Source organism: Terrapene carolina, unplaced genomic scaffold (genome assembly GCF_002925995.2).
Source record: "Terrapene carolina triunguis isolate 2854851 unplaced genomic scaffold, T_m_triunguis-2.0 Scaffold629, whole genome shotgun sequence".
In the NCBI taxonomy this organism is placed as follows: Eukaryota; Metazoa; Chordata; order Testudines; family Emydidae; genus Terrapene; species Terrapene triunguis.
The window spans coordinates 13,200,233-13,224,031 of record NW_020664980.1 but is presented as its reverse complement, the minus strand read 5'-3'; the positions used below and the strand labels follow the sequence as shown (position 1 = coordinate 13,224,031).

Below are 23,799 nucleotides of genomic sequence, written 5' to 3'. Positions count from 1 at the left end.
GCAGGTTATCACTGTGCTTTGGGGAGGGATTTTTTTATCCCTGTCTATATACAAGATGGACTCAGAGTGGACTCTCAGTCACGCATCCGTTTCCTTCCCTTGCCTTCCTGGCAGCCATTCCGGATGGATTTGAGATTGAATCCCAGCCCTCGGAGGAGCCCATTGAGGGACAGGACCTGAGGCTGAGCTGCAATGCGGATAACTACACCTATGAGAACCTGCAGTGGTACCGTCTGAACCTCTCGAAGCTGCACGATGAGGAAGGCAACCCCCTCGTCCTGGACTGCAAGAACGTCCACCACTATGCGACCAAGATGCAAGGGGAGCTGCGCTTCGAACCCGACTCCAACGACGCTGCCCTGCTGCTCACCATCCCAAACATCTCCCTGGGGGAGGAGGGAGACTATGTGTGTGAGGTGCAGAACCGAAAGACCAGAGAGAAACACTGCCACAAAAAATACATCTCTGTACAGGGTGAGGAGCGTGGGAGCAGGCAGAGTGACTCTGTGATGGTGGGCGTGATGCAGGGCAAGGAGCACACAAGGAAGCACCGGGAAAGGGTGCACAGGGCCTGAGCAGCAAGGGGTGCTGGCTATGAGAGAGTTCTCAGCACTGCCTGTCTCAGTCTCACCCAGAAGGGGCTAGATACTCAAAATTTACAGTATATTAGGACCCCCTAGAATTCTTTACCCAGTACTGTATGGGCCGAGATGGTCTTCAAAGCAAACAATCTCCTGCTTGTCTTTAATCTCCTCTTTGTCTGGATGCTGCTGCTCCTTTAGCCCTCGAGGTCCCCAGACTGAAGCAGAACCTGACAGACATATGGGTGAACGTCAGCGACTCGATAGAGATGCATTGTAAGGTGGATGGCGCTCACATTCCTGACATCAGCTGGTATAAAGACGAGAAGCTGGTGGAAGAGGTTTCAGGTACGGTTGGTTCAAGAGGGTGGAGTTGAGGTCAGGGAATCTTCTTCCAAAGGGCAGTCAGGCAAACTAGATTTGAATCATGGCCCTGCCATGGCCCTGGTTTAAAGACGGCTACTAGATAGTTGGGCTGGAATATGTTTTTTAACCAGGTTCTGCCACAATTTGACCGTGTCCTCATTGGCCAGCCAGACCGCATTAGGACCTGGCTCAGGCGCAGCTGCATTTATGCCATGCTTACACCCAGCTGGTAAGCTTTATTCAGAGACTCGTGCAGACAGGAGTTGCTGAACTATTACAAGGTGTAGCAAAGTTAGACTCTGTCCGTATTCCATCTGAAACTGCAGGCTGCGTGGGTAACTAGATACTAGGACAGTTAAATTTTGGTGCTGCTAGGCACCTCTGGCTTATTTTCCCTGAGCAGCCTGGAGGTTTTGGTTTGAGAAGACCAGTTTAGTCATGTAATGAAGCCATGTTGCAGGTTACCAAGGGGGCTAGTCTGTGGCATGGTTTAGCTGCACAGCTCTATGGCAAAAAAAAAATTCCTTGTTCACACCACTCTAGGGAAACTCGCAGGAGCCCTGCTAGCAACAGTAACGTTTGCCGGCCTGTGTTCGGCCAGGGTGCGGAAGGACCCAAGGGAGAGGGCACGCTCCAAATGGGATGGCTTCATAGATGGTGCTGTGCACATGGTGAGGGCTCTATGAAACTGGAGCCAGTAATGGGAGCATTCCCCGCTTTCCCTGCAACGGTTCCTTGTGCTCTGAGTCCTGTGTGTTCCTGTGGGTGCTTAGAACCACTTCCTTAGACAGGCCCTGAGGGGCTTTTTATAGCCTAGTTGGAGGCCATGTGTGGACGAGGAAAAGAGGCCGTGTTCTGTGACATGTTCGATAACATCTTTTAACTAATGGGCTGTTAGACCAGATCCTGCACCTACTGCAGACTGGGCAGGCCATGCTTAAAACCTTGTTAGCTAGTTGAGGGCATGTGCAGTGGGGAGCCTAGGCTAATCACCCTGACTGTTAAAAGGCTGCATTTTATTTCAAGTCTGAATTTGTCTGGCATGAGAATCCCCTTCCCTCCGGAGACTGCACCAGCTCACACTGATCCCATTAGCCTCTGTACCTTTCAGGGATTGACCTGGCGGATTCGAACCAGAGACTGAGCATCCAGAGGGTGAGAGAAGAGGATGCTGGTCTCTACCTGTGCAGCGTCTGCAACGCCAAGGGCTGCGTGAACTCCTCAGCCAGCGTCTCTGTGGAAGGTACCGCCAGCATCCCAAGCCCAGGGAACAATCCCCTCAGACTCTGGGCGTGCAGACAAAGCAGAAGGAGCAAGGCCCCTCTCTGCTTCTGTGTGCTCTGAGACAGCCGATGCGGAGATGTGAGTGAAGGCCCCTCCATCTTGCTGAAGTGAAGGTGCCAGGACGAGGAGTCCAAGGGCAGCTCTAGGCCAAGCTTGGATACCCGCAGGGCAGCGCAGCCCTCCTCCCAGAGAGGGAACAGGGCTCTCACAACAGTGTCTGTTACTCTCCGTGCTCAGCCCTGTGCGAGAGGGAAGGCACAGACGCACCTTCTCCAACACCTGCCTCACAGTACACTCTGGGGTGCATGATGAGGATGGGGCAGGCTGGAACAGGAGGTGGAGAATGAGCATCTCTCTGACTCGGCAATTTCCCTTCCTGTTCTGCAGGCTCCGATGACCGGACCAACGTGGAGATCGTGATCCTCATTGGGACCGGGGTCATCGCTGTCTTCTTCTGGATCCTCCTCATCCTCATCTTCTGCAACATCAAAAGGGTAGGTTGCCTGCTTTTGCCCCCGCAGTGTGGCACCGGGGAGGGAGGGTGGAGAGCAGAGGGGAGATGGAGATGTGAGTTCACACGGCTCTTGCTTCTCCGGGTGGGATGTGTAGCTGCAAAGGTGATCCTCAAAGCCACTGCAGCGTGTCCCTAGTTCTAGCATTGCTGGCAGGACGATCACTGAATGGTGCTCTGGACTGGCTCCCTTCCAAGTACAGGGCTCACAGCAGCCACAAAGAAGGAGGCAGAATGGTGTTTGGCATTGGAGAAGAGGACCCAGAACAAAGGGGGTGAGGGAAAACGGGGGGGGGGAGCCCCAAAGCCCCCGTTCAGAATGATTAAACCTACTCTGTGGTGCCAGAAAACAAGGGAGTCAGGTCACAGCACAAGGGGGTAGGACAGAACCGGAGCCATGTAAGCGTCTCCCCACTGGAACTGGTGCTGAACTGCCTAGTCACACCCCCTCTTTGCTGATTCCTGCAGCCTGCCCACGCTGACATCAAAACCGGTTACCTGTCCATCATCATGGACCCCGGAGAGGTTCCCTTGGAGGAGCAGTGCGAATACCTGCCCTATGACTCCAGCAAGTGGGAATTCCCTCGGGAGCGACTCCGGCTAGGTGAGAGCTCTTTGCTGGCCACAGGACAGGCAGGGCCTTGCTATGCGAGCCTCTTGGCTGCGTCTGATGGTTGGGTTCCAGCTTTCTCGCTCTCTCCTTCTCTGTGTCCACTACTTCCTTGGCTTCAGGACCACCGCCTTCTACCTTCAAATGTTTCCTGGCTCAGCTATGCTTGGCAGATTTCTTTGTCTCTCCTCGGCCACCATCCTGGGACCTACTGTGGATTTCTAGATTGTATTCCCTTGCTTTCTGTGGCCCCTGTTTTACTGGGATTCAGGAGTCACTCTTTTGTCGTGGCCAGGTCCCCAAATCCAGGCCCCTGTAGAACCCTGCTCTCTCTCTGTGAACAATATGTGCTGTCCTCTCTCTGGGAGCGCCTGTATCTCAGTGTGAAAGCTTTCAGAGCTATGTAGCTCTCCCTGTGAGGCCCTGCTCCTGTCCACACTGGGTGATGAGTTAGGAGGAGGAGGAGCTTGGACAACTCGTATGAAATCATTCCCCAGTGATGGCTCTGGTAACACTTTGGAAGGCCACCACCAATGCTGCTGAATCTCCCAGTGCTCCGTCTTTCAGCTAGGGTCAGAAGTTGGTCCAATAAAAGATATTACCTCACCCACCTTGTCCCTCTAGTATCCTGGGACCCACGTGGCTACAACAACACTGCATAGGTCAGGAATGTCATTTTGCCATTACAGTCAGGATGCCTGGGTTCTAACCCCACTCTGTGACCTTTGGCTAGTCACTTGGGGCCAGATTTGCAACCCCAACTCACCCTGTGTATTATCTTACTGGACTAGTAGCCCCATTGATTTCAGTGTGGCTACTTGTGGAGTAAGGTGCTATTGTGCAGGAGCACGGGTATGAGAACCTGGCCCTTAATCTCTTTGTGTCTCCTTCTGTAAAATAGGTATAATACTACTAATGTACCAGGCAGGGGTGTGATTAAGAGCTGATTAGTATTTGGGACCCAGGGAGGGAGTTTACTATCGCAGAGCTGTGTTACTATCCGTGTCCTGTCTGATGTGGTGGTTGCTTTATGAAAGACTTCCTGGTCTGGAATTGATCACACTCCTTCACTCCATTCATCACCTTGATCCAGGGAAACCACAGAGCTCATAACTCTGCCACCCCATCGCTAGGGTCCATCTCCCACTCAGGAGTACCCCTCTGTTGGACATGGCTTGCAACTCAGAAGGGCTAACAGAAGAGCAGCCAATGCACTTCAAGCCTGGGGCTTCTGGCTTGTCCGGGGCATGCATCTCCTTTCAGCTGTCCTGAGGGAACATGCAGCTGCATGGGCAGAGCTGTGCCAGCCTGAGGGCACATCAGCGCTCCGGTTTAAAAACCAGCCCTAGGAATGCCTCCACCACCCTGAGACATACACACACACACACACACATACAACACCACTCCACTCCTTATGTAGCCTACAAAGGGTTACACGGAGCACTGTGCATGAGAACGCCAAGGACCGGAATAATGACATCAGCCCTGGCCATTCTGCTCCAAGGTGTCACGCACACCTTTCCCACGCACTCCGCTCCAGGGCAACAAATGGCACCTCACCTCCGCAAGCTGTTTCCTTCCTCTACTTTGTCAATGCTGGTCTGTCTCAGTTCCCCCCCTTGTTCTTTCTCTCATTATAACCGTCTGAGCAGGCAGCCACCTGGGAAGGGCGCACACTGCACTTCTTCCTCTTCCTTTGTCACTCCTTTTCTCCTTCTCGCCGTTTCCTGTTTTGTTTTTGTCCCATTCCCCAGGCCCCGCACCAGTTCTCCATGACGCTCCCTTTTACCCTGTGTTTTCCTCCTTGGCAGGTAAAGTCCTGGGCCATGGCGCTTTCGGGAAGGTGGTGGAAGCCTCTGCCTTCGGGATTAATAAGAGTAACAGCTGTGAAACTGTGGCAGTTAAAATGCTGAAAGGTACGAAGATGGGGAGGCAGGATGAATGGCTTTTGTGGACATCAGGGGATGAGTCATCTGCCTGGGAACATCCATCTGGTTAATATCTGTCTTTCACAGAAACATCTTGAGTGATTTAAACTAATCCCTTGTCATCGCTAGAGCGCATACCTGTGCTCATGGCGTTAAAGAGTCCAAGGGTCCGATCCAGCCCTTGGTGAGGTGAATGGGGGTTGGATTATGCCCTAAAGGAACAACCTTCCTTTTTAACGTTTAGCTCCATGGCCTTTGACCCTGTTGACCTCTGATAAGTGATGTCCTGTCCCCATGCAGGTCCATTGGAAGGAGCCTGGCAGAGCAGACAGGGGAAGGAAAGACAAAGAGCCAGGTTTTCAAAGGTATTTAGGTGCCTAACAGGATTTTCAAAAGTGCCCAGGAAGGTCAGGCACCTCACTCCCATTGGAATCAGCTCTGGTTCTGCCGCACCTGACCTGCTTAAGCACTTTTGAAAATCCCACCAGGCACCCATCTGCATCTTTAGGCACCTACATACTTTTGAAAACCTGACCCTAATTGTTTAGAACTGTTTAAGGTCCCAAATTGGTAACATAGTCTCTAGATCACTGCACGTCTGACACAAAGTACAATAACATTGGGAATCAAAATATTTAAAAATCGGTTCTTTCATATAGCTGCCAAGACTCAAGTTCAGGGTTCTGCTGGAGTTAACGCCAATATTAGACACCTAAGAAGCTGTGCATAGAGCAGGAAAACACTCCTTTCCTGCTTCATTTCAAGAGCTTGGGTGATATCAGTGACTCTTAAAGGAGAGATACAGAATCCTGAACCCCACTCTCGGCTGGTCAGTATAGGAGGAGCTGCTTTTCAAATCATTTGCTTTTCAAATGTGATTGTAATTCATGTTTAAGGGCCACATTCAGATCACAACTCTGTTGAAGTCAGGAGTGTTGAACCTGCCTTAGGGCCAGTTTCAGAGCTGGAGTAAGATTGCATGCTACAGATTTGAGATCTTAAACTTATGTGGCCACGTTTTCAAGCAGGCCCCTAAAATGGCACCCTCCTTTTCTGCATGTTGCCCATTTGGATAAAAAAAATCACTTTTGTTTGCACATATTGGTTACCAGGCATATATGCAACTTCCTGACATGTAAGCAAAAGAGGAAAGCACATAGAGAGGACTATTTGCATGTGGAAACCAAGTAACTAGAGCTGTCAAGCGATTAAAAAAATTAATCACGATTAATCACATGATTAATCGTGCTGTTAAACAATAATAGAATACCATTTATTTAAATATTTTTGGATGTTTTCTACATTTTCAGATATACTGATTTCAATTACAACACTGAATACAAAGTGTACAGTGCTCACTTTATATTTATTTTTGATTACAAATATTTGCATTGTAAAAAACAAAAGAAATATTATTATTCAATTCACCTAATACAAGTACTGTAGTGCAATCTCTTTGTCATTAAAGTTGAACTTACAAATGTAGAATTATGTACAAAAAAATAACTGCATTCAAAAATAAAACAGTGTAAAGCTTTAAAGCCTACAACTCTACTCAGTCCTACTTCAGCCAATCGCTCAGACAAACAAATTTGGTTACAATTTGCAGGAGATAATGCTGCCCGCTTCTTGTTTATAATGTCACCTGAAAGCGAGAACAGGCATTCGCATGGCACTGTTGTAGCCGACTTCGCAAGATATTTACGTGCCAGATGCGCTAAAGATTCATATGTTCCTTCATGCTTCAATCACCATTCCAGGGGACATGCGTCCATGCTGATGACGGGTTCTGCTCGATAACAATCCAAAACAGTGCGGACCGACACATGTTCATTTTCATCATCTGAGTCAGATGCCACTAGCAGAAAGTTGATTTTCTTTTTTGGTGGTTCGGGTTCTGTAGTTTCCCCATTGGAGTGTTGCTCTTTTAAGACTTCTGAAAGCCTGCTCCACACCTCGTCCCTCTCAGATTTTGGATGGCACTTCAGGTTCTCAAACTTTGGGTCGAGTGCTGTAGCTATTTTTAGAAATCTCACATTGGTACCTTCTTTGCATTTTGTCAAATCTGCTTTGAAAGTGTTCTTAAAACGAACATGTGCTGGGTCATCATCCGATACTGCTGTAACGGGAAATATATGGCAGAATGCAGGTAAAACAGAACAGGAGACATACAATTCTCCCCCAAGGAGTTCAGTCACAAATTTAATTAATGCATTATTTTTTTAACGAGCATCATCAGCATGGAAGCATGTCCTCTGGAATGGTGGCCGAAGCATGAAGGGGCATACAAATGTTTAGCATATCTGGCATGTAAATACCTTGCAACACCAGCTACAAAAGTGCCATGCGAACGCCTGTTCTTAATTTCAGGTGACATTGTAAATAAGAAGCAGGCAGCAGTATCTCCCGTAAATGTAAACAAACTTGTTTGTCTTAGTGATTGGCTGAACAAGAAGTAGGACTGAGTGGACTTGTAGGCTCTAAAGTTTTACATTGTTTTGTTTTTGAGTGCAATTATGTAACAAAAAAATCTACATTTGTAAATTACACTTTCAGGTAAAGAAGTTGCACTGCAGTACTTGTATGAGGTGAATTGAAAAATACTATTTATTTTGTTTATCATTTTTATAGTGCAAATATTTGTAATAAAAAATAATATAAAGTGAGTACTGAGCACTTTGTATTCTGTGTTGTAATTGAAATCAATATATTTGAAAATGTAGAAAAACATCCAAAAATATGAAATAAATTTCAATTGGTATTCTATTTAACAGTGCAATTAATTGTGATTAATTTTTTTAATTGCAATTAATTTTTTGAGTTAATTGCATGAGTTAACTGCGATTAATCGACAGCCCTACAAGTAACTGTTCATCTCAGTGCTCATTTGTGCATATGGATGCACATGTAAAATCTGTGGGAACAATTTCAGAAGCCTGTTTGAAAACGTGGCTGTTTGTGACTACCTTTTTCCACAAGTTTTGCAGATCCCCTTTAGGTGCTGTTGTTTTCTGACTTTGAGGCCTGGCAGATTTTGTTTAAGAAGGAGCTCCTTCCATACAAATTAGGAAAATCTCCACAGTAAAGCAGCCAAAAATTGCAAATCCCAGAGGTGGTGAGATTAGGATGGAGGAACGTAACAGAGAAAATACTCATGATAAAGGAGGATACAAATTGTGAGTGAAATTGATTCATGGAGCAATAACTAAGTATCTCGCTGCCTAAATTACTTCCAAGACACAATGCATGATGCTGTTCGTGTTCTCTGGGGAAAATGCCATGTAGAATGAGCTGTTCAAAGAGTACCTTTGGGTGTTTAGAATAGTAAATGGACTAGAAAATGAACTTCTGGGTTAAAATCGAGCTGGGGACTCTGAACCTGTACGTTCCTATCTTCAGTCAGGATCAGAAAATCCCAAATTCCTTTTGTTTCCCAGAAATGCATTTGTGGCTCATCACATCAGCTCAAGAAGTCAAAAGGCCAAGTTACAAGCGTGTGTGTGTCTATGTCTGGGTCCATCTGCCTTTGTGTCTATAACCCTTGTGTGGTCATTTATCCCTGGATATAAACCACTTCCAACTACCTCTGGCCTAAGTGTGTCAGGCCCAACCTGTGTTCGCTTTTACTTCAGTGCTCTACATTAATAGTCCAACCCACCTCGCCTTCAAACAGTGATTCTGCAGGGCTGGGGTTATCACTTTATAAGCTAATATTCAAAAGTCCTAAAGCCATATCTATACTAGTGCCATAACCATGTTGACAAGAACTGTTTTAACTCAGTTATGGATCATGCTGCCATGGTTTGGAGGCTATTGGGGATAAAGCCTCAGTAAAAAGAAGGGAGAAGGAAGGGGCTGTAATTAAGGGGGAACCATAATTCGGTTTATTTGTTTCCAGAGGGAGCTACTGCAAGTGAGCACAAGGCACTGATGTCGGAGCTGAAGATCCTCATTCACATTGGAAATCACCTCAATGTCGTTAACCTGCTGGGTGCCTGCACCAAGCCCAATGGTAAATATCCAAGACCACCAAGGCAGCTGGCCGTGAAGTGAAAAGCTCTTTCACCTCCATGCTGGGCATCATTCCCTCTGCCTCACTCTGCCATTTCCTCTGTTGTGTGTGTGACTGTGTAGGTGTGTGTTAGCGTAAGGATGCAACTGTTTGTATTTATGTGTGTGTGTGTATGTACTGAGCACAATGGGATTGCATGTTGTGTACATCAAGACAGATTTTAGCCCCATGTCCTTAACTCTGCTCCAGGAACTCCTTTGTTTCTTCTCTTCCAGGCCCACTCATGGTTATTGTTGAGTTCTGTAAATATGGAAACCTCTCCAACTACCTACGGACCAAACGGGAAGGATTCAGTCCTTACAGGGTATGTAGCCTCCTTCATCTTGTGTCATCTTTAAGGGCCTTTCCCATGATTAGTGAACGAAGAAGAAGATCTCTGGCTTGGAATGAGCTTAACTCTGACAATAAGATACAAAGACATCATGTGCCTAGAAATGTGTCAGTTCCATGTAACAGTGTGTTTGATGTGTGAATGCAGAGAGTAAATTTCTTTCTGTCCAATGGGAGATTGGTGCTTCTAGGCCAGGATTGGGCTCCATTGGTGGACCAGAGTTCAGAAGCGTAGGATACAATAAATGTGTCAACTGAATTACTGCTGCAGTGGTTAGACGATGTGTCCCATGATTACCTTTTGAGCGTGGCCTGCTTCCCAGGAGAAATCACCCAGACTGCGCATCCAGGTCCGGTCCTTAGTAGAAGCAGTGAGAGCAGACAGAAGGAGTCGCTCTGGTACCAGCGACAGCGCAATCTTCAACAGGCTTCTGATGAACAAGAGCCAGACAGCACAGCCTATACAGGAAGGTAATGAGCCCCAGTTTTCACCAGCAGCTCCTCACTTCATCCCGTTAAACTAGTGCCAAACTTAATTAACATTGAATAATTAGGGCATCTGACAATGTACAGTAGGGAACTCTGACTCACCGGGACAAATAGGCTATTTGTCAAATTGTCTTGCATTAGTTGGAATCATGTGATATTACGTGATCCTAGGTTACATAAGCCAGTATGATAAAGATTAATACTGTCTATGGAGAACACTAGCAGTTTATAACAGATCTTAGCTCTTACAAATCGTTTTTAGTCTGGAGCCTCAAAAAGCTTCACAGAAGCAGGTATCACCCCATTTTACAGATGGGGGAACCGAGACACAGACTGGTTAAATGCCTTGCCTTAGGGCACAGCGCAAGTTTTTGGCGGCGGTGGGGGTAGAACCCTGGTCTCCTGACTAGATGTTTTATTCAGTTTTCCAGATGGGTTGACTAAATCACATGGAAGACTAGTGGGGCTACACAGTGAGTTTCTCTTCCCGTGTGATGTAGGACATGCATCTTCCTCTTTACGTGAGGACAGATAAAGGGAGATCCCTGAGGGAGGAAAGAGGGAACCTCTTCCCCTCTGATGCTGAGGCAGACTATTAATTAATCTAATCACTTCGCTGTTGCCTTGTGGTTCCCCCCATCCATCTCTTGTCTCTTGTAATAAACTTAGACTGTAAATTCTCTGGGTCCAGGACCTGCTTCTCACTCTGTACGTGTGTAGTATCTAGGGTAATGGGCCCTGATACCTTAGGGCCTTTAGTCTCTACCACAATATAAATAATAAATATTAATAGTGGTGAATATGGTTCATCTGGAAGCATCCTCTACTTGCCTGGTTCTGCAATTGGCACAGATTCCGTAGGTCTGGGATTTCTCTGTGACTGTCCTAATGGAAGAGCATTAGCTGCAGGAATTTTCTTCCTCAAACTTGCACAGGTGCCTTGATTGAATATTTTATCACCTGCAATGGTCACAGGGAAACTCTACAGTGGATCTGGTACTTTTAGGAAACAGGCTTCATTAAACATCCCTGTAGTTTGCCTCGATGCTGACCTGGTCCAGCAGTTGTGGAGGTAGGCTGCGGGCGGGGGAGGGTAAATTCCACTAGCTAAGTGAGATAACAATTTTTCTTTCCTCTCTGGACAGTGGATGATTTGTGGCAAAGTCCATTGACTATGGAAGACCTAATCTGCTATAGCTTCCAGGTGGCACGTGGAATGGAGTTCCTGGCATCTAGAAAGGTGAGCTTGCCTTACTATTTTACATCTGTCTGTCTATGAATGACTTTACATGGTGCCCACCATCATAGTTACTGAGTGCCTCATATGTAGGTGTGTGTATTATGTATACGTACACATATACTTAGTCTCTGTGTCTCAGTTCCCCATCTGTAAAAAGGCAATGAGGTGGGTGGGGGGGATATCAATTTATCCACCGAACACCCCTGGGAGGTAGGAACCTATTCTTAGTTCCCTTGTTACAGATGGGCAACTGAAACACAGAGAGATTGAGCCACTAGGTCTCAAAATGTCTGAGGCAGAGGTGCAAAGAGAACTCAGGTCTCCTGAGTCCCAGTGCAGGCCCTTAGCCACAACACCAACTTTCCTTTTGATTTTTAACTTCAGCCTCTTTCAAAAGAATAAAAAAAAGGTACCTACCATAAGGAAGCAAAATGTGACTCGTTTTATTCTGTTTGTTTTTATTCTGTTTCCAGCACCCAACACTCTGTGAGGCAGTTATTTGTGTGGTTGTTATTTATTCTTTGTGAGCTAATGGGATTTGACCCCAGGTCTCCAGAGGTGGAAGGCTAGTGCACCTAAGTGCTGGGTTCCTATTTTAATTGCTACGAGGGAACTGAATGAGAGGCACTTCAGTTTCCTTCTCTACCCCTTCTGATCCCCTACTAGTCCCACTCTGTGATTTTGCCATTGTTTTTCCCCTTAGTGTATCCACAGAGATCTGGCAGCTCGGAACATCTTGCTGTCAGAGAACAATGTGGTGAAGATCTGTGACTTTGGACTGGCCCGAGACATCTACAAAGATCCTGACTATGTCAGGAAGGGCAGTGTGAGTATAGAATCTCAGCTAACTCACATCTGGATTAGGACTGGGACTGGAAGTATAAAAACAATCCTGTGGCTGGTGTATGCAGGGAAAGACCAGGGAAACAGGAATGAGCGAGTGGTCTAACACCATCTGTGACAGGAGAACATTCCGACTGTAACCCCTCGCTGGGTTTAGCCAGGAATGTGATATTTACTTATCTGGAGTGTGCATATACTGCTATAATCACTAATGAGCTCTAAACAGAGCATGGCAGATCTGTGTACATCTCTCTTCCTTTCCCAGACATCAATCCTTCTCCCTCCTGCCCATCAGTCCATCCGTTTCTCTCCTTTCTTAGCTTCTTAACTTTCCTTATTCCTCCTCTCTTCCCTGCCTGTTTATCCCTAACCCCCTTCTATATCTACCAGACCTCAATGTTTCCCTACTTTTGACTGAAGAACTGCCTGACTGCACATTTACATCTTCATCTGTCTATAAAATTGGCCAGGGAAGAGCAGTTGCAGGATGCCTGGCTTTGCTTTCCTGTTGGTATCCATTGCCTTGTTCCAGGCTGTGATGGTGACTGAATTTCAACAGCATGCTTCTGTCCCACAGGCTCGCCTTCCTCTGAAGTGGATGGCTCCAGAAAGCATCTTTGACAAGGTCTACACCACCCAGAGTGATGTCTGGTCCTTTGGAGTCCTCCTCTGGGAGATATTTTCACTAGGTAAGTGGTAGTGGTCATGATGATGATGTCACCATGCTTTGCTGTGCAGGAAGAATGTTCTCTTCTGCAGTATGTCTGAGGGAGAAGTGGGAAGAAAATGACACCTCCTCCCAATGTGGGGCATTCTGGTGATCACTTCCTCCCAGTGCAAGATAAAGGTGGTAGGCAGGACTAGAGATCTGGAGACAGCCTCCTCCTAATGTGAGGGTTTCTGGCTCAGAAGAAAGATCCATTTCATGAATAGGAGTGGAACAGAATAGTGACTGCATCTCTCAGTTTGGTTTGAGAGGAAAGGCAGAATGAGGAGAAAGTTTGATTGTTGTCCTATGGACTTTATTTTCCAACCCCTAGACCACCTTTGGATTTTTCTCCTAGGTGCCTCACCCTACCCTGGCGTGCAGATCAATGAGGAGTTCTGCCAGAGACTGAAAGATGGTACCAGGATGAGAGCTCCAGAATACGCAACTGCAGAAATGTGAGTTGGAGATTTCAGACCTGAACCCCCGCCAAGGAAATACTATAGAAAACACAAGGAAACATGGGGCCAAGGAGGCCAGGGGAAAGTCCCCCAGGCAGGATGGATAGACTCTCTCTTTCAACCAGTGTGTGGTGGGCAGGCCCAACCACTCTTTAGCCTGCTACCAAGTCTCCCGGAAGGAGCCTGAAATAAATAAGAATAATCACAAGAACTAGAGGGATGTTTCAGAGCTATTTAAAATAATTCAACTTTAAACTTCCTTCTGTACAGGGTAACCAAACTGGGATGGTGCTGTAGGAGGCCAGGTGGTGATATGGGGGATCACATTCCCCTCCATCACAGGGGTGTCACAGTAGTCCTTGTGTTCAATTGGGAGTTGCAGCTTGAACAAGAAGGATGAACTTAATGAACAGTGCGTGTTGTTTCCTCTTGGCAGTTATCGTATAATGCTGAGCTGCTGGCATGGGGACCCCAAGGAGAGACCGACTTTCTCAGACCTGGTGGAGATCCTGGGGGACCTTCTTCAGGAAAATGTCCAGCAGGTGAGGTTTTCATGCACTGTCATAATCCAGCACCAAACTGCGCTGGGTCAGTTTTCTTCAAACAGCTTGTTCTTCCTTTCATTGCTGGCCATCCTGCTGGCCAGCTATGCCCACATCTGACTCCGTTTGTGTTTGTGCATGTGTGTGCAGGCACAGGGGTCAGAGCCTACATTGGTGCAAATCAGCATTTCACCATTGGAGATACAATATATATGTTGGCTGGTATAAATTAGTGTAAGTTTCACTTTGTAAAATGTATACTTCACAGTATCAAACATATCACTATTGTCTAGCTCAGGGGTAGGCAACCAATGGCATGTGTGCCAAAGGCGGCACGCGAGCTGATTTTCAGTGGCACTCACACTGCCCGGGTCCTGGCCACCAGTCCGGGGGGCTTTGCATTTTAATTTAATTTTAAATGAAGCTTCTTAAACATTTAAAAAACCTTATTTACTTTACATACAAAAATAGTTTAGTTATATATTATAGACTTATAGAAAGAGACCTTCTAAAAATGTTAAAATGTATTACTGGCTCGTGAAACCTTAAATTAGAGTGAATAAATGAAGACTCGGCACACCACTTCTGAAAGGTTGCCGATCCCTGGTCTAGCTATTGGACAGATCCTTTTCATTATTTCTCGGTTGTCTTTTTAATATTTTTATCCTTATCTGTAAATTATGACTTGTTCATTTTTAAACTGATTCAAACTCCTGGCAGGCTCCTGCCTCTGTCAGGCATAATTAACAAACACGAGGAATTCTTGAAACTCTTCGGATCTGAGTGTCGTGGACATTTGAATGAAATAGTTATTCTTTTACACAAACACATGCAAACCGTGCCATACAGATTTACCTTAACGTGTTACTAACTGTTACTACACAGTAGCTTATCAGCACTTTTATCTGCTGTGAGCATGCCACTGTGGTTTTAATTTCTCCTTTGCACACTATTTTAGCTGAAGATAGCTGGATGCTTAAATATGACTAACCTTCTCAATTATAAACAAAAATTAACCATTTTATAAATGCAGACCTGTCTTGTCTGCAGCTGTGTGCCTTTGGAACACTGACATTTCGTTGGTACATCACATAACAGGTGTGTGGCGTGCAACACACTGCAGGTGCTGCTCAGTAGTTGATAAGTCGGTTAGAGGGAAGTACTATACCCAAAGCAGCGCCTGATGTAGTGTTTATTCTGTATTGTACATACAGGACGGCCCAAAGGCAGTTAAGTGGCTAACAGAGAGCCTAGGGATGGAGTTCAGCAGAACAAGTACCGTACATACCTGTTATAAACACCTCAAGAAGAGGAAAGCCTAAGGAACTGTATGCATTATCAAGCTATGGAATTAGAGTTCACCTATTATTTCCCTATTCCCCCCATACATACACATCAGCACACACTGTACACACCTGTATGCACACAGACACTTAACTCACTGTACTCAAAGGACATGGAAATCTCCAGGGGGTTGTTGTGTTCCAGAAAAGCAAAAGACCTAAAATGGGAATAGAGAGACAAGGTGGGTGAAGTAATCATGGGAAGGAATATTTTCATTTTATGCAGTGTAGTTGTAGCCGTGTTGGTCCCAGGATATTAGAGAAACAAAGTGGGTGTGGTAATATATTTTATTGGACCAGCTTCTGTTCTTTTGAGCTTACACAGAGCTTGTCTCTCTCACCAACAGAAGTTGGTCCCATATAAGAGATTACCTCATCCACCTTGTCTTTCTAATATCCTGGGACCAACACGGCTACAAGAACACTGCATATAATGGGAACACTCCCTCCCATTATTGAGGGTGTCTATGTACAAAGTTCTCTCCTGTTTGCAGAGTCCTCTTCTCTCTGTAAGCACATTCGCTTTCCTTCCCTTCAGGAGGGGAAGGATTACATCCCACTGAATGACTCTCAGAGCTCTGAAGATGACGGCTTCTCCCAAGTGCCTTCCTCTGCCCAGCAGAACTCTGATGAAGAGGAATTTGACATGAGGCTACGCTGCCACAGCTTAGCAGCAAGGTGAGTCCCTGTTGTCCTCTGGGAAACACTGTGAGAGGAAAAGAGAGAGCCAAGCAGGGATCCAGACTTCTAAGGATGCCCTTTGAAAGTGCTAAGACCCCAGTAGTGCTAGGTTGGAGGTCACATTCTAAGCAGAACTGACTCCAACACTTAGAGGTCTTGCATCTGGGTTTTGTTCAAGTTCTCTTCAGTGACTGGGGAGAGACCTTGATGTCTGAGCATACGACCTGCCTCCTCCACCCACCTCCAGCTACACTAACAAAGTAGTCACACTTCAAAGACCATGGCTATAGATTTCAGGGTCCTGTGCATTAGCAAGGGAAGAGACCTGTTAGACAGTCCAGTCTCTCTCTCTTCCAATGCAGGTTGATCCCAGCTGTGCTTTATCTTGTCCCTTTCTAAATGATGCAAGTGACAGGCCTGCGCCTCTTTCTTTGGGAGGCCGTTCCACAATCTAATGTTGGGACATGAGGACATCTGCTTGTTGAGGCTTTCATCATGTCTCCGTTCAGTGTAACTGGCTCTGTCCCTCTCACCTTGTCCCCTACAGCAATACATCAGCAGCTACCCCTGCTGCTAAGCACTGTAACCCTACCCCTGCTCAGGTGAACAGCTCCTCTGTTCGGGTAGGTGGAAACCTTTGGTGGACTGGGGCTAAATTGGAAAGTCTGCCTTGCTGCCACCCTCACTAAAGTGTGCTTTCTGCTGCAGGAGGGACAGGGGACACAATATTCCACTCCACGAGTGTAAGAACGGGAGGCTACCTCACAGCACCGCAGTCTTGAGGTGTATGAATCCCTCCAGCCCCCTTAAATGCCCCATTGTGGTTGCCTGCTCCCCAGAGTAAGCTCTGTATTGAGAGGGTAGCATAGGGCAAGTGACCTGTTGTGGAGCACCGATCCAGATATTTGGCTTATTCAGTTTACTGTGTGCTGTATGCTTCTCTCACCAGATACTATAACTGTGTGTCATTCCCCGGTTGTTTGACTGGAGGAAATCAGATAAGGTGTCCATCCAGAATAAAGACATTTGAAGAGTTTCCCATGACACACACAATGTATAAAACACACCCGGTGAGTAGAGTCTGGGTGGAGATGGGCGGGGAGGGATAAGGGGGTTGTTTGTTTTCTGGCCCATTTACTGGTGATGGAGGAAGGACGGTTCTCTATCTGTCCATCCCAACACGATCTCATCCCATCCCATGCACACTCATCTATCTGTCATGTAAGGATTTTCTATAGCGCCGATCACTGTATGAGCTGAGTGTTGAACAAGTAAATTAGATCTGCCAGCGAGGTCCAGAGAGGATTCGGCTCTTCACCCTTCTCAGGTTTGTAAGAACAAGGCCAGTAGATCAAGCACACTGAAATCCATGACAGGACCAGTCATATGCTAATAACCTTGTGCCAGACTTTAACAATCCCTGGTCTGCATTGTATAACACCTGGGAATGCTCCCCAGGCAGCCACACGCAAACTCTGCATTTGCACATGCCATTTTTAGGAGGCTACATTTGAAAAGTGGGCCCCAGTGAAACTATGGCACTTACAGATGAAATTGTCCCACGATCCCCTCAGGGCTACTTTCTCACTCTTCCCAGCTACCTCCTGTATTTGATTTAATGAAGGATTGAGTCTGCGCTTGATGAGCGAATGGATCTCTTGACAGGGATGGTACCCATAATGCATGTTGCTTCCTTGTTTCCTCCCAGGACAATCAAACGGACAGTGGGATGGTCCTGGCATCAGAGGAATTTGAGAGGATAGAAAACAGACACAGAAAAGAAGGTGGATTCAGGTACCTCCTTAACTCGCTCCCGTGAACCACTCTTGTTGTCCACAGCAGTGCTTGCTGTGAGGCACCCTGAGGCAAAAATGCACTGAGATCACTGAAGTATCTGCAGCTGCCTACCCACAGTTTCTGCTACTGGAGGCAGCATTCCTAGAGCCCTCTGCAATAAAGGGCTTGATTGGTCTTATGGCTTTTGCATGGTGAAGTTGGGCTGAGTCAGCTGAGTGAAACGTGTAAACTTTTAACAAGTGGTAAAATACCTCAGCACATCGACCTGTGAAAGTTGTTGTTAAATAAAAACCACCCCTTGTTGACAGCCCAAAACACATTCCATACGGCAAAGGAGTAATGGCTCTGTTGAGATAACAAGGCACACGGAAATACTTGTCCACTTCTCCTTCTGGCACCTCCACACTTTTTTCCCCACACCACTCACTGCACCTGGGAAAATCTCCCCAGCAAATTTCATAAAGCCACCACGTCTATTAAAATCCTTCCTTACATCTTTCCTCTGTCATAATGCCTACAAATCATTGCCCAGTGGTGTTAGTTAGGCAGGTGGTAAGTTGAGATTTCTGCTTTTCTGCTGAACTCTGTTCCTGTTGTTACCTTGTCCTCCTGCACTCCCCCACCTGGTTTGTTCTGCCACCTGTTGCATCCTGTCTGACACCTAGACTTGGACTTGCCTGGGGCAGGATCTGTCTTCATTGTTACTTGTCTCCACAGTGCCTGACACAATGGGGTCCTGAAACTTGATTGGGGTTCCCAGCTGCAAGCCTAAAACAATGTAATAATAATCATGCAGCTGCAAAAGGCTACTTTGCAGCAGAGCCAGAGGCAGGTCAGGGAGTGGGTCCTGGGGATCCTCCTCTGGACATAAGGGCCCCACAAAGACTAGTTCAGTCATTGAGTTGAAATAGCTTCCATAGAGCAGCCTGTGTGGGAAGATTCTAACACATGCACACCTGCCCAGTCTCAGGCCCGGGGCCTGAGTGTGCCGCTTATCAGTGTGGTGAGTGCCCCGGATGTTAGAGCGCTGGGCATCAGAGCACTGACTGTTAGCTTATTGGCTGTTTGTTAGCATGCAGGGTGTCCCCCTGAATGCCTGCCTTGCCTCCATGCTTTACCAGCTCTTTAATGGGGTTCTTTCTGATGCTGGGAAGCCTCTCTGAGAGGTGCTGGGTTTCTCCAGTACTGCTCTGAACTGATTCTCTGCATCTCTCTTTGCTAACAGCAGTAAAGGGCCCAGTCGAAATGCAGAGTTGGCAGTGGAACAGTCGGACCTGAGAGGCAGGTGTCGACCGTTGTATCAGTCCCAGGTCGGAGGCCAGACTTTTTACAACAGTGAATATGGGGAACTGTCAGAACACTCAGAGGATGGCAGCTATACCCCACCCGGAGAGGGGGCCAGTCCCTCCGCTGTCCATGCATCCTTCTTCTCAGAGCAGTATTAACAGGAACAGGCTGCGGAGACACCATGCCAAGACACCACCTTCCACCCTTCATGCTTCATTGCCACTGCCATATGGAGCTTCCCCTCCAACCTAGAACAAACCACAGCAGGAAATCCCCCCAAAACAGATGGAGAAAGGGAGCGAGAACACTTCGGAATTACAGACTGATGACTCAGGATGCAGCTTCTGATCCACTCAGGCACAGGAGAGAGCACATCATTGATTGGGATGTTTTGTTTTATTTGTACGGGTGAGACGGACTAATTCCACTGGTTAGTGTGCATCTGTGCTGAATGCTGCAACTGCCTCTCCACACCCAGCCTCTATTCAGATAGGTTTCCACTCAATAAGCCCCATTTCAGGTCAGATATAAATAGATCTGTCTGAGTCAAGGCTCTTCCTGATGTGCAGCCTCAAATGTTTTTCCTTGGATTGTTTTTTCTACTCTCTTAGTCTTCATGACTTCAGCCACTGAGGAGAGAGACAGCACCAAAGGGAAGACTTACGAAGTGGTACCAGCAACAAGAGCAGGACGTTTCCGAGCGGTGGCTGGGAGGATCCCAGTGGATTCAGATATTTCCCGTAAACATACCAATGTGTGTGTAACCCACTAGGCATGAAAGCACCCCCGGCCCCTCAAAACCACTTCATCCAGTCCCACCAATATTCCTTTGTGAATTATCCCCAGGCATTTAGCATCCCTAGCCATGGAGACCTGCCTTTATATCTAATCAGATGATAATTTTTGCCATTTTAAGCAACAAGCCCTGAAACGGTTATCAGCTAATAGCTAAAGTCACCCCAGTGAGATAGAGAAATATCCACTGTTTTTGTAGATCCTGTGAAAAAGTCAAGTTTTATACACTCTGTGCTGGCAGCAGGTAACTAACCATCCCTCTCCTCAGAGCCCTGCTACAGTTTGTTGCTCCAATTAAAACGTAAACAAAACAAAGTCATGTTAATTTCAGCTGGATTCTAAACACAGAGGGAAAATCAGTGCTTGATGAAAGGAAAAGATCAAAGAGGTCGGATGTGACATTTTTATTTGCAATGAGCTGTAAGGGTTTTACAAACAATGGAGAATACAAAGCACAAAGATAAGGTCCCTTTAATTGCATCACTTTGTTTGCTGGCATCACTGCAGTGGAAGAGAGAACCCTGCATTGTGGGTCTGGTAAGTGCTATTAACTTGGATAGACTATATTGGCTTCACATACATTTGCATCCACTTTCAGCAGCCAGTGAGCCATTGTCCCAGCAGGATCTCCAAAGGGGAGACCACACCTCAGACAGACTCCTCTTCAGCATCTATCACAGCACTTTGCCAGAGTCTGCAGCATAGTGAACCTGTCTTTCATTCCAACTGGCCTTCTTAGCTGTGGGATCAAGAAGTATTGGTTTCTACAGAAGCAGCTTCGGTGGCTTTTTTATGTGAATTCACATGAGCTCAGAAGCTCTGGGGACTCTCTGTGCAGCTCATCTGAACACATTTCTGTTCTGATTCCCTGCCATTCCCCACCTCCTTTTCCTCTCCCTGCCACAGAGTATCTTCACAAAAGCGTCAGAGGAATCTTTGTGACGAGGCTCATTTGAGCAGCTTGTGAGTTTCCTTTTAGCATCTCATCCCACACACCTTTCAGAGGCACAAGCTCCCTATACCTTTGGCGTCTCAGCACCAGAGGAATTCTGCTTGCAGGCCAGGCTTCTATGTATAGAACTAAGGGGTTTGTTTTGACTTTTTTATTTTTTTTTGTATCAGATATATTTTTCCAGATTCTATTTTTCCTCCATAAGAGGGTTTTGTGCATTTATAAAGCTGGCACTACCGTTGTCTGTACCTTTCCCACATTGAGTTGTATGTTGTGGCTGCACTCAATGTCTTGTCTGTTTGATTACAATTCTCTGCACAAGTGTGGGACTATGAGTTTACTTGATGAATGGGAATGTAGGTGGTTTTGTTCTTAAAATTACATCTAGACAGCCGCAAGGCACAAAATCAGTCCACCAAAATATTGTTCTTCCCTTTTGTGTCAGTGGAATTATAGTATGATGTGCATATTAGAGAGCTGGAGGAGATTCCCCAAAACTCAGACCTCCCTGTGCCTGCTAATCCCACTGCACCCCGTGGGAATTCACCCCACAGTTGTCAGCTGCTAGAGTAGGTTTAAGTTGCGGTCATGACTCAAGTAAGGAACCCTACTGATGGAGGCTGCTAGGAGAGACACTGAATCAGTGCATCCTCTAGGTGCCTAGGCCATGCCCTATACTGTCACCCATTTTTCAGCTGCAGCAGCCCCTTGGCTCTGGGGAAGTTGATTCTGTGCCTGGATCACTGTGGCAGAAGCTGGCATAAACCCAGGCTGAATTTAGCCCACTCTCTTCATGCATCCTTTAGACCCAGCCTTTTTTGTCCTGACTATACTCATCACATCTGCCAGCCTTCAATGTTCCATAGAAAAGAGTTCACCTGGAAATACACTTCACTGCAAAAAAGCCCTAAAAATATTTACCAGTAAAACAACAAATAAAACGCCACTGTACAAAGGAGCCAAAAGGCCTTCTCAATCCGATGATTGAAAATGTACCAGCAAACCCCACATTTAACAGAGTCCCAGCACAGTTTCCCAGAGCAGTGTGTCCAGGGCTTTTTGAAATAGCCTGGTTATCATCACAAGCAATGAGCCACACTGCTGTCTGTGCTTCTGTATTCAGAATACAGCGTGGATGGGCATTCCATATACGTGTGCACAGGCATCAGTCTGTGGAAAAGTTATTGCACTAAAATCCATTGTTTAAAGGCAGCCTGGGTGAGTCCATCTGCAGGTCAAGAGCAAGGAGCTGGAATGACATTTTATTTTGAATGTTGCAATCGTACTTCAGCAGAGATTTGCTTTGCTTCCTATATTTTGTACCCTCTTTAGGGTGGTGGGGCAGGAGGGGTGGGGGAATCAAATCCTATTATATTTGCAACAACATTAATACATGCGTAACATACACATAATATGAGTAAACCTGTCTACTCTGCAGACACTCCCTCTGATGTAGTATCAATGTAACGTGTGACCATGCACAGTTGTATAGACACTTGTATTTTCAGTCATTTAAAAGCACACTATCAAGATTAAAATGATAGTGGTAAAAGTTGACATTCTTTCCTATGTTATTGCCACCATCCATGATTATTAAAATTGACAGTTTTAAAAATCAATGTTTTCATCATTTCTGCCATTTTTTACATTCTGCAACTTAGGTTGAGCAATGAAATGAGGTTGATCTGTTTCATTTTCGGTTCTGATGCACTAGCCCCATGCTGCAATGTTTGGGCTTCCACAATTACAGTAGACAATTTCAACTTTTAAAACCCCTGGTTTAATTTCTTTACCTATTAGGTTTAGCAACACCCTCACTCTTTTTATTTTTAACTGAACCTAATTTTTGAGGCTAAGAGATTTGTTATTATGCCATAAAAAATGACCAATATACTGCTGGTTTCATTTTCCTTACCACTCATTAGTTATTACAGATCATTCCTCTCTCATGAAAATAAAGTGTTTGACACAGAGCACTGGCATATATTCTCTACTTGCTCGTACGTATGCACACCCCCAATCAAAAGCATTGGCATACATGTGAATCAAGTAATGCTTCCTCTACATGCCAATATTTTAAGCTGGTACCAGTTGTTGCCACAGCAGCATTGAACGTTTTGGTGAAGTGGCCTTTGATGCACATAGGATAGTAAGTAAGTAAGTAAGTAAGTGTGTGTGTGTGTGTGTGTGTGTTACACAGGAGTGTTTATGGGTTTTTTAAAATCACTTTATTTGAGTCCTGTCTCTGACAGTTCACAGTTATATATCAAACCACTTAGAACACTGCTTTTTTCCCCCTCTCCTCCTATAGTACTTGTTAAACTTTGTCATTAAGAGTTTTGTTGTAATATCTAAATGTGAAATTAAATAAAGTCATAACTTTCACCTGCTTTCTGTCATTTCTCAGTGGTTTGAACATTGGCCTGCTAAACCCAGGGTTGTGAGTTCAATCCTTGAGGGGGTCACTTAGGGATCTGGGGCAAAAATCTGTCTGGGGATTGGTCCTACTTTGAGCAGGGGGTTGGACTAGATGACCTCCTGAGGTCCCTTCCACCCCTGACAGTCTATGATTCCATGATTTCTGAAGTTACATAGCTTTGGCGGCTACAGAGACGCTGGTCCTTGCTAAGTCGCAATGACTGTGATCTTCCCACAAAACTCAAGCTTGAATCCAAACCTTGTTTGAAATCCAACTCAGATCAATTAACATGTTTTGGTTTTATTATTTCACGTCTGTGTCTCTTTGCATTTCCTCCTTTCAGGCAGGAAACAGCTGTTCTTGTGGCATTTCCAGGATGAAAGTTAGTCTTTTCTCATGAGATCCTTGGATAAAGCCGGATACACTTTGGCTAAGTATGTTTATCTGAACCAATGACCTGAAAATGAAGAGCTTCACTCAGCAAGACCCTTAAAATACTGACCAGATACTTTGGGGTTTCATTCATGTTTTATTGTCTAGCCAAAGTCGACCCCAATGGGAC

General features: G+C 46.0%; 1 protein-coding gene across 1 annotated transcript in view; it reads left to right on the top strand.

Annotated features, from left to right (window-relative positions):
* Nucleotides 1–22,974, top strand: part of FLT4 (fms related tyrosine kinase 4) — a 62,251-nt gene extending 39,277 nt beyond the window's left edge. Inside the window, exons 12-29 of the mRNA XM_026659421.2 lie at nt 115–474; nt 783–929; nt 2,059–2,190; nt 2,619–2,725; nt 3,211–3,346; nt 5,164–5,268; nt 9,179–9,292; nt 9,568–9,656; nt 10,006–10,153; nt 11,317–11,411; nt 12,115–12,237; nt 12,832–12,943; nt 13,319–13,418; nt 13,858–13,963; nt 15,845–15,984; nt 16,937–17,057; nt 17,696–17,781; nt 19,010–22,974. Of these exons, the coding sequence (XP_026515206.1) occupies nt 115–474; nt 783–929; nt 2,059–2,190; nt 2,619–2,725; nt 3,211–3,346; nt 5,164–5,268; nt 9,179–9,292; nt 9,568–9,656; nt 10,006–10,153; nt 11,317–11,411; nt 12,115–12,237; nt 12,832–12,943; nt 13,319–13,418; nt 13,858–13,963; nt 15,845–15,984; nt 16,937–17,057; nt 17,696–17,781; nt 19,010–19,229 (2,441 nt within the window). The 3' untranslated portion in view covers nt 19,230–22,974. The remainder of the gene's footprint in view (nt 1–114; nt 475–782; nt 930–2,058; nt 2,191–2,618; nt 2,726–3,210; nt 3,347–5,163; nt 5,269–9,178; nt 9,293–9,567; nt 9,657–10,005; nt 10,154–11,316; nt 11,412–12,114; nt 12,238–12,831; nt 12,944–13,318; nt 13,419–13,857; nt 13,964–15,844; nt 15,985–16,936; nt 17,058–17,695; nt 17,782–19,009) is intronic.
* Nucleotides 22,975–23,799: the final 825 nt, after the last annotated feature.